A 15011-nucleotide genomic window follows, 5' to 3' on the forward strand; every position below is an offset into this window, starting at 1 on the left:
CCTCCCCAAATGAAAATCCTTGGACTTGAGTCACCACTGGAGAAGTCTAAGAATTTGACTTGGAAAACCAGTGGAAAAGCCTGTTGGAATGAGACTTTCCCCTGCAGGCTAAATGGTCGTGGCCCCTTACCCCGAGTGCACTGGCTGCATGTGAAAATGGCATCTTGGCTTTTTGTTTGACTCTAGTGATACACTAATCTTCAATGTGTACAGAGGCCTAGGCCTGTGCCTGGAAATGCGTGGGTCAGAGTTTATTCTGTGAATTGGAAGAGCGCACAAAGTGTGCTCTCACTGTGGGTATGGGGTTACGGTCTATGCACGGGGTGAGAAACAATGCGGTGGTGTCAGCATACTGAGGTTTTGCAAATCATTAGTGTAACCAGAGATTTTTCTGTGTGATGCAGAGTAGGGTCTACGGATCTCTCTCAAGTAAAGTTTCACTGTTACATGAATCCCAGAACCTTGCAGAGATAGCCTATGTGCATTTTGGGTGTGCGTATGTGCAGCAAGTATGTAGTACGTAAATGGTATTAGGACACTGGGTGTGGTTTGAGAGAGTACTGGACCGGTGGGGCACATTTTGGATGCTTGTGGTTTTGCACGGCACAGTGGAAGTGTATTCCAGGCATTCCTGTGGCTGGAGGGAGGAGGTCCAGACACTGAAGTGAGTAATAATAGAGACAGGGCTTTGCTTAGAAAGTCAGTGAGGATCTTATTAGTGAAGGGTAGCTAATTAGGTTTTCCTTGCCACTGTCATTTGGTAGAGGGTAGGAGAGAGGGATATAATTTAAGTTTCTGTTGTGCAGGGTGAGGAGGTCCTTCCCCTCTGTGTATTCCTAATTGCTACTTCAGTAAGGCGGATGACAACTAGGTGCAGAGACTTCACACATCAGTGTGACTTTGTTTAGAACACTCATGCTTGGAGCCAGCCACACTGCTACCTGCTCTGAGAGCCACCAACTTGCACAAAGGCCACGTATGAGGAAGAGCCAGATAACGACTTGTGAGAGCAACACAACCCAAACCGGTTCTGAAGCTTGAGACAGTAGATCCACATCCTTGGTCTAGGAATTGTGTGAATAATTGGGATCCAAGCCACTCCCCTTTGTTTCAGTTTCTTCTTGATCAAGGTACAGAGTGCTCCGCAAAGGACTCAAAGAGCTGTTTTTTTTTACCAAGGCTGGTATATGCCCAATAGCCAGACGACCAGAGGGGAGGGAATATCACCTGAAATATGAATTTTCTATTTGAGGAACTGAAGGTCTACTTAAATATTAAAGAGTATATCTGGCCCTGCATGAGGCAAAACACTCCAGGAAATGCCCAGAGTGTTCCCGGTGTGAGGAGCACCCAGAAAAATCTGACTAGCACAGACAGTGAAGCAAGGAATGATCCATTCTATAAGTGGTCCCTCTGGAAGGTTCCCATGTAAACTGCCCCAAGACTTTGTAAGAACAAGCATCACTCTGTGGTCTAAAAATGGGGCTAAAGCGAACTAAATATTAAGTAACTATTTTTACTTTCAGGTAACCCCACACCCCCACATTAATTCAGGTTAATCTAATCTGTGTAACATGTACTATTTTAAGTTATGAAACTAATGCAATCACAGCGGATGTATGTGTGTGATCAGTGTCTCACAGAATTTAATCCTGGTTGGGGCAGTAGGGAATAATGACTTGTGTATTTACAGTGATATGAGGTCCCAGTCTGAGGTAAAAAGCAGTGTGCAGATGTAAATCATTATTTATACCTATATATTTTAGTAACAAGTAGTCAGACTATACAGAGAAGCATTTTGGATATTTGTCCATAAAAAGAACACACTCCAGTCAATCAGTTAAAGCATGTAGTAGCTCCCAAGCAGCTTTTATGTTTGTACATAACCAACTGCAGAGGGTTGAGTAGTATGAAGGGCCACCTAAACCCAGGATCACGGATATTATGTGGGAGGGGAGGGTCATATTATGTGGCATGGGTTACTAAATTATATGGCACAAAAAAGGAAAATTTTGCGGCACAGTGTGGCACATTTTGTCATAGTATTACTTCATTATTTTGCCATTTTAGATTTATTGACCCTGTCTGGACATAGGTTTCACCTCATGAATAACAGTTTAACACCCAAATATAGCAATAAGCAACAGAAAGATGACCAGCCAACTTTTGCGAAGGGCCTTTTACTGTGTGCCAACACATGTCGCCATGTTTTAGTAACTTTTGATCTATTTGAACAGGAGACAATTTTTTTAAATCTACATATTATGCAGCAGATGAAGGAATATGTGTCACATATGGCACATCCATAATTATAAAAAAAAACACAACATGGCACAAAATCACCTAATTCCAGTGGCCCAAACTAACCTCAAATTATTCCGCAATTAATTCCTTATGTGTAACCCTTACATTGTAATGCAGTTGATGAACAACATATTGTAGATCTATGACAAAAATGGATTGCTTTTGTTGGTACATACTACAAAGTGATTATGGCATTATGTGCCACTTCGCTCTTACGAGGAATCGTCATGCAGCGTGAGGTCTGTTTCGATGATAATAATAGTCCTGTTTTGATGTCTATGGATAGCAGCAATATAGCTGCTGCACGCGCGTCCCTCGCGCTTGTTGAGTCACACGAGTTGAGCGTTACGTGAGATACAGAAGCAATCAAGCACCGTCAGGTATGAGGCCCTTTAATCATTTGTAATTTACTTTTGCGCTAATCTGGGCAGACTGTGTTTCCGTTGGCTAAGGAATTGAATGATAAGTTAGTAGGGAACACGTTGAGCCAACATGGGTAGTTCCATTTCCTATCCATAGGCTATTCACTAAAGCGAGTGTCACACTACATACTTTGTGGTATTAACGGGATTGACACTTTGTTTGTGACTGAATGCACGGACATTTGGGGAGAACTTAGTTTAATTTTCCTTTGCCGTTTGTGAATAGGTTCATCCTTTTACAGCGTGTGATATACCGTATATGCTGGATATAGTTGCCAAGTTTGTCTAGCAGATAGAATATATTTTGGGATCAATGATGATCTTTTTTGAAGTGGATGCTGGGTGTTTTGATGTCATCAACGATTCACCTGATAGGACGCATGCTTATTGCAAACTGCATAATAATCGATGAAACTAAGCATGTTTTGCTTCTGCATTATAGTGGAACTTGTGTCCTGACGGCTGCATTCTTTTTCGAAGTGGTATACGCAATTGTTCAACCCTGAAGTCAGGTGAGCCTTCATTTTGGGCTTTTTTAACCTAAAATGGCTTGATTTGTCTAGTGTATGGTGCATACTTTCTATTTACTATCCCCATTTGGGTTTGTAGTTGAAATACCCAAGTGTGGTTAACGAAAGCAGCAAGAATAAGGAGAGAGTTATTCAGAAGAAGCCAACCTGGCAGAATAAGAGTCCTTTTGTGCAGATTAAATCCGTTACAAGCCTGGTAAATCTTTATCAAGAATATTTTTGTATTGACCCAATGGTTAAATTAATCTTTTTGATACATTCTCATCAATTATATTTTTTTATATGTGTCATCTGGCAGTTCCCCTTTGATTGACTACAAGAGGTGGCAACTGCAACACTATTGGTCAAATCTGTTCAATCACCTATATCCTAGGTGAGTTCCCTTTGGGATGATTTCCCTTCTTTTTTGTTTTTAAATTTTTTTTCTTTATCACAGCATTGATACCAATTTATTTCCTTAGGCTGGTATACAATTCCTGTGTCCTGAAGAAGACCAGATATGACTACTTGCAACTAGCGGTTGATGTAGGGTCGAAACGCTGACGGTTCTCCAGTCCCTTATTAATCTGATTTCCTTGTTGACAATAAATAGATAGGATACGTGCTTTACAAGGTCTATCGTATACCCATGAGGAAACTAAGGACTTTTTCAAAATAAGGAATCTTGTATATATTTTTGTTACATTGTGTAAATACGTACATATACTGTAATTATTTGCACTGTCACTTATTGCACTAAGTCACTTTATTCACTTGTTCACTGCGTCGTTTTCTAAAAATATTGTATATACAGCCTTAGCTTTATTTTTTCAATTTTCGGATTTTGCTTACCTCAATTCAAAATATAAGGAATAAATTGTTATATCTAAAATTGTATAATTTTGTTTAATATTGATTATTTAATTGATTCATATATGCTGTGATTCTTGATTTATTATTATTGAAAGTAATTGTTTCCCTATGGAATCATTGTTTATATTTTGTTGATGAGGCCCAGGTTCCTTGGGTTATAGGGTTACCCCTGTTTCTTTAACTTTTAACCTCAAATTATAGCAGTTTTTCTATCCCTCTTTGCTTGCATGGGGTGGCCAGTGCACATTTGCTGTGTCAGTGTTGCACTGGGACTCGGAACAAAATAGCATGGAAGGGGAAAAGTGAAGCAGAGGAGACACCTTAGTTTCGGAGTCAAAGAAATGACAGTGAGGGGGATGGAGCAATATGGGAGGCCATGTTTATAACAAAGGGCAGAGGAAACAGTCCATTTCCTAAGGTAGTAGCTATCATTAGTGAAGCAGGTGCTGCAATTATTTCGGAGTTGGTAATGCCACCAGATGAGTTTCCTCCCTTTGATCTGAGGGCGCCCTTACACAGGGACAGATGGAAGTATTGTAGTTGATGGGGGAGGGCCCTTGTTTTGTCCTGCAGACTACTAAACTATGCTTGAAGTTGTCAAGCTCCAATGTGGGAATACATGAATATTATAGTATGTATTCAACCTGCACTATACATGTTAGCATGAGTGGAGGGAGGGAAGGGGGGTGTTGAAAAGGAATGAAGATGTGCATGTAAACAAAAAGTGGCGAGACAATTTTATTTAATGCTGATGTTAAAACTTGAAAATCTCATAGAAATTTATACACAAAAACCATCCTTCATAAACAGCACTGCACCCAAAAAGTTAATAATAGCATTGGTCATAAACACAGTTTTGTGGCGAGTATCAAACGGTCTAGATGCAGGTGCACTAGCCATTTCTTTATTCAATGCCATAAATTCATTCTGACTCCACAAAAACTATTTGTTTGTTTTCAATAACTTTATGTTAATAGCTTTGGCAAAACCTTTGGCTACACAGCTCACAAAAAACTCTGATAACTAGCTGTTTCATAATCACGGAATTTGGGGAACCTATTATCACACTTGGAAAGCAATGCGATCACAGTGCAAATCCACATAGCAGCAAGTTCGCACAGCAACAAACAAGCTTGTCACAAGTCGGATGTAGAGTAACTTCATTCACAATATTGCTTTTGGGTGCCCTACAAACACTTTCCTGGGTTAATAAGGCCTCCCGATCAAAAGCACCAGTGGGTTATGGTGCCATAAGTCAAAGCACACTGCTGTCTCAGTTGAAGGTTCCTATACAGGACGGTCAAATTCCTCTTCTGCAGGCAACTCTATGCCAGTGGAACAACTTCAGAGGTAAGTAGAACAGTTGCTTACTCTCAGCTTCTTGAAATGAAAAATGGAATGTTCATCAAGGTTGATAGAGACAAATACATCTCACAGATGGATACCATGTTATCCAACCCACTTCATTATACTTCCATAACTAAAGACCCTACCAAAAAAGTACAGCAATCCATACTCTCCATAACCAATCGAGCATTCGAACGAGATTGGATTTGTGACAAAGAATGGCAATTCCTCAATGTGCAACAACCCAAAATGGCTGCCATTTATGGAGTTCCTAAGATCCACAAGAATATCCACAATCCACCTTACAGACCTATAGTCGCAACCATTGGATCAGTCACGGAGCCCCTGTCCAAATATGTGGACTCCCTTTTGAGGAAACATGTCCCACAGATTCCTTCGTACATCAAGGACACCCGAGACATGATCAATAATGTAGAGAATCTTCAGTTTAACAACAATAGACACACCATGGTCACCATGGATATTGAAGCTCTCTATTCAAATATTCCACAAGAAGGAGCTATGGAAGCGGTGAACTGGTTCATGAACACGTATGAGATAGACTGTCCTAGAACTTTTGTCTTAGAGTGTCTCCACATAGTACTCACTGATAACACCTTTGAGTTCAATGGTACACTCTATAAACAAACCAAAGGCGTCAGCATGGGGGCGTCTTGTGCCCCCACAGTGGCAAATATCTATATGGCCCTATATGAGAAACAGTACATCTATAATGAAATTGCCCCATATAGCGAGTCTTTATTTTCATGGTCCAGGTACATAGACGACGTTTTTTTCATCTGGCGAGATGACACCACAGACGTCACTGATTTCGTGTCTTGGCTTAATCTATGTGACAAAAATATCATCTTTACAGCCAACACTAGTAACCAACAATTGGAATTTCTAGACATTTTGATCCAACACAAAGACGACCACCTAGAGGTAGATCTATATACAAAACCCACAGCACGCAATACCCTTCTCCATTTTGACAGTTACCATCCCCACACACAAAAGACAAGTATCCCATTCGGCCAATTCGGCCGTCTTCGTAGAAATTGTACCAATCTACGGGAATTTGATACTCAAGCAGAACTTATGAAATCCAAGTTCATAGTTCGAGGCTACCCTAAACGGTTAGTGCGGGACTCGTATAAAAGAGCCAGATTTTTTGACAGACAACATCTGTTAATCCCACAGCTCAAACCCACTAACTCTAGGATAGTCTTTGTGACTAGACATTCTACCATGAATGAAAAGAGCCGCCAAATGATCAACTCTAATTGGCACATTCTCAATGCCACAAAAGCAAGAGAGAATATCATTCCTAAACCCCTATATGCATATAGGAAAAACAAAAACCTAAAAGATCTCATGGTTCGCTCCCGCATGACAAGTACCACCAAACCCAAGATCCAGACATCTCTCTCAGGCCAGACTAGACCTGTAGGCAATTACAAATGCTTATCATGTGTAGCCTGTAAGTTTGCGATAGAGACATCAACCTTTACTTTTAACAAAATACAGCTACAGTTGAAAACTCATACCAATTGCAAAACGACCAATATCATTTATTTACTTTTGTGCCCATGCGACAAAGGATACGTGGGCGAAACTGCACGATCTATGGCCACACGGCTTACAGAACACAGGTCGGCAATTCGCACGCAAAAAATCCAAGCGCCTCTTGTACGACACTATGTGGAAGCCAAACACAGTGAGCACCAAATAAGATGGTTAATCCTAGAAAAAATCAACATCAATACAAGCATTACCAGCACCAAGATACGTAAATGTAGAGAGGTCTTTTGGATCTTCTCTCTCAATACATACCAGAAGGGAATGAACAATGACATCCCATGGTACCAGGTACTAAGATAACACTGCGATCATCCTCTGGATCTATTTTTCAGTATCATCTCAGTATTTTCTACATGATTTGAATACACCCTAATTAATGAATCATACAGGGTTATTCTCTTGACTCACGCGATCATATATCTCCATTCAAACTCGTTCTTAAGATCGGCATCCCACATGGTATTATCGCCCAGACGTGGCAGTTTCCTCTCACCTGCATTAATTACTCCTCGCATTTCTGACTCCCTAGAATCTTTTTCATCAGTATTCACTGTTCAAGGAGGTTCTATATCTTTAGGGATCCTTGTAAGCCTTTCGTATTAAAAACGCTGTAACCCACACAACATACATAGAATTCCCATTCCAAAATGGCGGTTACTTCTCTATAAGTCTTTACACTTATATCTTTGACATCATCGGTTTGCAGGTAGAGCCATTCCTTACACATAGGGTGGCATCTTTACCCAGCTTAGCTATTCACATTGATTGTTTCCACAATGTCTGGCACACATAACGTTTCCCTCTCCCATCTCATCACACTTTTATCCACCACTCAAAGATGGCTGCCATAGTGGCATCGGGCAGCATGACACCCATAACATACTTTCAAAACTCCGGAGGTCATTCGATCCATCCGCTTCCGGTTCAATTAGAAATCATGTTGACCGCTTTCTACCTCTACATAAATACAACCACAATTGCTGGTTTCCGTGTGGCTACTTCACCCAGCCGTCTCTGCGGTCCTCGACTTACTCGGCTCTCCAGCGTATTTCGGAAGATAGGGGGTCTTGAAACAGTAAGTAACCATACTGGACCACTGCTTTGCCCCCCATCAGTCTTCTTCCATAGTCCACTTTCCACCTTTCCTCCCTCGACCCAATGACTATTAGGCTAAGTTGCCCCTTTTCCTTATTCTTCTAGGGATCTATCCGAAGCCAGGAGAACCCCCGTATCCCTGACGTACGCTCACACATATAGGTAAGCATAGAATTTTGAATCCAATATGTCATTCCTCTGTACAGTCAAACATGACGGCCTAATAGATTAATTTTCACCCCAGTACCTTACCTCAGCAGCAACCCTTTCTACCAGTGAACCGAGTACCACCTCATATTCGATCCTTTTGGAGGTATATCTTCCTCACTTAATATCAACAATTAATCCCTTTGCGCACCCAGCAAATAAGCGCTTTTTCTCGGTCCACAGCGCTCGATCTATGTGACAAATCTTCAACTATGGATACCCATTCCTCAATACCCATATGGAAGGACTTAAACCACTAAACTAAGGTATCCCATTGTGGTTTTTCTAGCACAATATCAGACACACCTTTATCTCAGCGTCATCATGTTTAGGGTATCCTTCTACTGTTTTATCTGTCCAGGCAATTTCTTCCTCCATCGATTGGACTAATACCTCTATAATGCTCCTTGGACATCGCCATCTCATTTTCATTTTGAGGATATCGCTATCCGATTAAGGTATTAGACAGTCTTAACCACCACTACTCTGACACCAGTTTGTGGTCTCCATTTATAGCTGTATCGGATCTTTGGCCTGTGGAAGACCTATTTTCTCATTGTTCTATTCAAATCCACCACTAGTCATTGGACATGCAAACTTACTCTCTTGTCTATCACACAATATCCTCTTTTCACCTGCTTTATTGGTTTTCACAGTTCTCATCAATCTCACAGAATATTATGGTTATAAGGTATCACGCAACAATACTCCGTTGCTTTTGTTTTTAGAACTGTACATATTGGATGGACACCAAAGGGCCATTTATAGGACAAATAATTGTATGATATTTGATCTTTAGCTTTAACTTTCTTAGATTATAGACTTATTAGTACAATCAGTACCTACATGCGGACTGTATTATTCATTGTGAATTGTATATATCTTGTTTAGGATAAAGAAAGCACAGTTTCATGGCATCCTGAAGAAGGCTACAAGCCGAAACGCGCGTAGAATTTCACATCTACCCAGCCATGACAACTTGAAGTTGCAATCTGTCATTTTGTAAAAAACTTTCTGTAAATATTCATGTGACACTTATGTCTTATCATTTGTTTTTGATTTGAAGGTATCAACAGAATATGATTATGATACGCTATCTTTTTATAACTTACATATAAAGTGACAAAAATAAAAATTACTTGATTAAATTGTACCCACTGGTATATACATTTATTCTTTTTGTCCGCTTTGTAGGTCTTAATGTTCTCTAACATTGTTCCTAAATTGTTTTGTTAACAACTGTTATAAGCACCATGATTTAGGAATTAATCTCAGGGGTACCCCTTTTCTTCCAAACATGTTCATCAAGGTTAAACAGCAGAAAGAATATTAGGGAAAGGAACATTCCAAAAATGAGAAATTGCTAGAATACAAAACCTTACCTTCCTTTTTATTTTTCGGTAGGTTTCAAGGACCATTATCAGACAGAATCACTGTAGTCATGAAGAGGTGAGAAGCATTAACCGTATCATGTGGCCATGGTAGATGATTAGGAGGATAAGCACGGTCTCATTGTAGACCGCAATTTATGAATTAAACAACACCAAAGCTAGCCGCCAAGTATACGAAGCCTCGCAAGATCTCGATTGATGAGATATCTATATATTTTAGTGATTTGAGTACAATTTGGAGCAGGCCAAGAGGGAGAATCGAGGCATACCAGAGGCCCGTGGCAACAGGCATCACTGCGCTCTGCATCTACTTTTGAAAGCCTAGGAACCCACTGGGGACAAACGGGGGAAAAAACAAAGCCCAAAGGTATATAGATCATGACAATTTTACATGCCTGATTCAATTAAATAAACCAAGCACAAGCTGGAGATAAAGCAGGCTAGAATTCATTTCTCATTCCCCTCGCTAGACTTTTAAGCCATTAAGTATGTGAATAACATGGAATTTTTGTTCCACACAAAGCATAGCTTTCCAACTTAATGAAGGTTTCAATCCTAAACTTTAATCTTCAATTTCATCTGCATCGCACAATTCAGATGATGATGGACACAGTCTGTACTGTGTGCTATATTCAGAACAGCCTTATTTTTTTATATTTCACATTTCAACTTGGTAAACTGATACAACAAAGATGAGTAGACCCAAGTGTTGCTTTAAGAAACACAATCTTTTTAGATAATGATGCGCTCCCAATCAATGAAACTGGTCGACTCTCTGTATTCATCATCATCCTCAAAACATTCAAATGTCAGACTTCCATATAATTGTTTCTACATAACTCTAATAGCTCAAATAATTTCAATTATTTTAGTGGACTGTGTGTTGTTCTATATATGTTACGGATACATGGAAAATGTTGAATTAAGCATTTGTGCTGGTCCTCACAGCACAGAGAAAACCAATATCCTGGTCATTCATTAATACTGAAGCCACAGGCACCCGATGCATCTTGGTAATAATCACCCAATGCCCCAGCCTCACCCATTTAACTTTGGAACAATTCATTTTCTCTTTTTGAATGATTGCAATAGGTTACCGGGCTTCAGTTATATTATTTTACACAAAATAGAAAAGGACTGCTAAAATACAGTTATTCTGGAAGATTTCGGGACTAGCTCTAGCTGAATCAGCTCCAAAGTAGTTGATCCTCCTAGGTTTAGGGAGTGTTTCTACAGTTTACGTTCAAGTTTATTAGTTTCATTTTTATCACAGCTTCATATAAAAGAACAGAAACAATATTGCTACAATAAATGTGCAACATAGTGCTAAAGGGACATGCTCCAAAACTAGCACTGAACTGCCTTAGAGGGGCCATTTCTGCCAGCGATTTCACTTTTCCCATTTAAAAATGGCCACTCCCTATGAAGGATTATTCCAAGGGGTCCCATGACATGCAAAAAATGGATCAGCCAAAAGTGGATTTTATCCCACCTTCCAGCTACATATACACTTTCTACAGGGCAAGGCAATTTATCTGGTTGATTTCAATACAGTAAATTAGACAATATTGACCAAGACCAATCAGCTTTCTTTTTAGACCTACTGGCATATGAATCCAACACAAAGTGGCACTATCATAAACAATCGAGATAATCTATGATCCAACTAATTTAGGATGCAATATCCGCACAATATTGTATAGTCAAAGAATATCTCAAATGTACAAGGTAAGCGGGAAAGGTACCAGCAAACACCCCTGCTCCAGCACTCATTGTACCAACTTTCCTTCATATATAGCCATCTACTCCAAATCTGATGCTAACCATGCATCAGTATAAGACGGATGGACTTCAAACAGTAGCTTAGTTGGAATTCAAAAGAAAACCTATTCACTCCCACAACCCCTCTTTCTTCACCAAAATCAAAGTTAATTCGTTTCTAGGAATTATATATTTCACAGCAAGAATTTCTATTTTCATATACTGTGTGGACTGATCAGCCATGCTGTACCTTTGTAAAAGTGACAGGTATGCTGGCATCCAGCTGAATATTATCTGCAAGCTCTGTAAATTGTTGCTGTTGCTTCTGCAGTGTTTCCAGTAACCTTGTAATCTCCAGCTTTGCAAGAACCACTCTACAGTCATCCTGAGAGGATACAAATGTAAAATGATACAATTATTTAAACATGCAAACATACAGGTTGATTGCATTATATTTTAAAATCTCTGCCCACCCTACTAGTACTCAGCTACAAAAAATAATTTCATTTCCCACTCGCAACTTAATAATATAAGGGCATACTACCTTGTGTGTGTCTGTGCGTGTATACTATTGCATTTTCCATAAACTATTGGCTGCTATTTTGTTTGCATTTCTACAAATTGACACTTTTTAGAAATGTAAGTATGTTTACATACACCCTGCATTGAGACTAAGATTTTGATAATACAAAGGTTTTGCGATTTGAAAATGATCAGAAAACACAAACATTAAAATGTATTGGATATTGTAATAAAGTATGAATCATTATTTTAGTCGAATTTGGTGCATTATTTAACTTTTGTGTGGCTTGAACAAACTTTTATGTTACAAGTGACTATTGTTCACGTTTTTTTCATGTCTTAACTCCAGATAGTACATTCAGGTCTCTGCAAGAAAACCAGTTTTTGCATCGTTAATAACTTTGTACTCCACTCTTCCGATCAATTTATATCAAACCTTTAGCGAACACAGTACACAAATCAAGATTTCACTCTGCCAGTCTTTGTGCAGATTAGTCAAACGGTAGAAGAGTAAAGCCCCCAAAATAAGTGCATTTTCTTTTCATTATGGAAATTCCCATAGGCAAATTTAGCTTGAATAATAAAGTATCCAAATTAATGAAAAATACACCATTTTTACACGCACTAACCACTTGCCTGTAATTGGCACCTCTTCTTGGTTGAGGTCCTCATTACAAGCAGTGATCGCTATATATTAGGTGCAATAAACAGAATGTTTGCCAGATAATGGGAAATAAGGAAAAGTTACTCACTTGTAATCCTACTTCTTCATGGCAATACTCCTCAAAGTCATAAGCATTGAATTGTCCTGTCCACACGAGGGATCCCGTAGTACTTTTCTAAAATTCTATATATACATATATGTATACATATGGAAAGCTTATCAGTAGAAACGTGTGCTTTAAATAACAATATTTTTTACTTGCAGCCAAATAATGTCAAAAATAAGCCAAATGTATTTTTTTTCACAAGAAGCCAATTTAATTAAATAGTCACTAATTTAGCAAAAGGTGACTAGAAACATCTTTCACAAAGTTTTTTTTAAAGAAAGGAAATGAACGGCAATGTTAGCAGATGGGCTGCAACAGACATGAGCGTATAAACTGATGCTGTGCCTTTAAGGATTCACCTTTCTTCCCGAGTCCCATCATGCACAAAACAGGACAGGTCAGTTAATTTTAACAGAAAGAAGACCACCATAGGTGCAACAGAAAAACAATGTAAGCCCACTTATCCAAGGAGATGAGAGAGTTGCTAATGACTTCAATACGGATTCACCTGGAGAAGAATTAGGATTAGAGGTAAGTATCTTTTCTTTCTCTTTTACTGGATCCTTCTCAGTTGCAATAAGCACAGAATAGAAAAGCAAGCTGACCCCATTAGAAAGCAAGATAAGAGAGTGAAACAGAATCAACTATCACCCATCCGATTCCTTCAAGAAGCCTGGCCTACCTGGACATTTACCTGGAGTCCAAATCAATATAAAAGTATCAAGACAGACGCTGTGTGGCCTGACCTCTATGTGGAGGCCTTACATATTCCTAAAGTGGTGACATTGCTCAATAGAGGCCTGGTAGCCATTTTTCTGCTCATTGAATGCACTCTAGGCCAACCAAGGAGAGAACTGTTTGCTAACCGGTAACAAAGTAACTTTAGAGCTTGGTGGAGTGACGAATAAGTGGGTCGGGCAGGGGGATGATGCAGTGCTTCACTGCCTAGTACTGTATTCTGCTTCTGTTAGTTGCAGTGGCTTCATTGATGTGCTGGTATAGTATTTTGCTGTCATAAGCTGTCTCCGTGTTGAACAGAAGGACTTCAGTAACAATAGGTCCTCAGGAGTTCGGTTTTTCTTCCATTTTCTTTCCTATCTGTGGATGGATCGTTTATTGACAGCAAGATCTTTAGAACACTAGAAGGCTTTAACTTTGAACTTATATGCTGGATTGGGCGTGAATGTCCACATAACTTTCCAAAACGTTGTTGAAGTTGTTTAGAAGGGTGTTTGTGCTGGGGTGATGGGGTGAGAGATGAGTTCAAGCATTATGTTGTCTATGGAGAAGTACCTGAAGGCCCTGGAGGTTTGGTGTTATCCTTGGGTTGTCCTTGGCTTGTTGGTATGACGCTAAGCATGGAGAAAGGGATGGCAAAGTGGACAGTTCTGTCCAGAAGTATAAATCATTTGCAATGGATTGTTGGTGATGTTGAGAAGACAACGTAGAGGATGTGGCCTTTGGGGTGCGTTGGGTGTAGGACAAAATGCACCACATTGAGTGTATCAATGAGGTTGAAGAAGGGGTCCCTTTGGGTTTTTTTAGCTTGTGTTGGCTGGGAGGTGGAAGTCATCAAAGAGAGTGGTGTGTGCATGTCAAATGGATGAGGTGGTGAAGACATTTGAGAATTTGTCGATAAAGTCCCTGTTCTGCCCAAGAGGTCCATAGAGAAGATGGAAGGGGGAGGTCTGAGTTGCAGAAGAGGGAAGCAGCTCAATGGATTAACGTGTTATTTGCTTGCCCATGGCGCAGGACTAGGAGGACTTATGGTTGCCAGCGAGTCCTTCTCCCTTTGTATGTGTGCTGACTACACCATGGACGATATGGCCGATGGGGGAAAAGGACGTCTAGAATGTGTGAAGATGTGGGTATAAACAATGTTTCTGTTATAATGAGGGTGTCAAGCTTGTGATAGGTGATAAGGTCTAAGATGTTGGGTGTGGGGAGTACTGCAGGGCGAGCGTTGATTAGCATGAGTTGGAACGTGTGTTGTTTGGTTTGAGGGTGACGGTAGTTAGTGGGATGTATACAAAGTTGGGTTAATATTTAGTATGAATGCTATGCGAGTGTTTGGGTTGTCTACACCTAGGTGTAATTTTGGGGACTGGCTCTATGGAGTCCTGGGTGAGGCTCATGATTATATCATACTTTGTAAGTTTCAGTGGAACAGAGGTTCTCTCTGAAGGCACTTTCTGGCCCTCACAGGCCCAAATAGACAATACCCTT

General features: G+C 39.9%; 1 protein-coding gene across 1 annotated transcript in view; it reads right to left on the reverse strand.

The window, feature by feature from the left end:
* The window catches only part of TRIM23 (tripartite motif containing 23), a 536318-nt gene that overhangs the window by 184747 nt on the left and 336560 nt on the right, over positions 1-15011 (reverse strand). The window contains exon 7 of the mRNA XM_085631767.1: positions 11744-11878. Within this exon, the coding sequence (XP_085487893.1) occupies positions 11744-11878 (135 nt within the window). The remainder of the gene's footprint in view (positions 1-11743; positions 11879-15011) is intronic.

Source organism: Triturus cristatus, chromosome 2_1, assembly GCF_964204655.1.
Source record: "Triturus cristatus chromosome 2_1, aTriCri1.1, whole genome shotgun sequence".
NCBI lineage: Eukaryota > Metazoa > Chordata > Amphibia > Caudata > Salamandridae > Triturus > Triturus cristatus.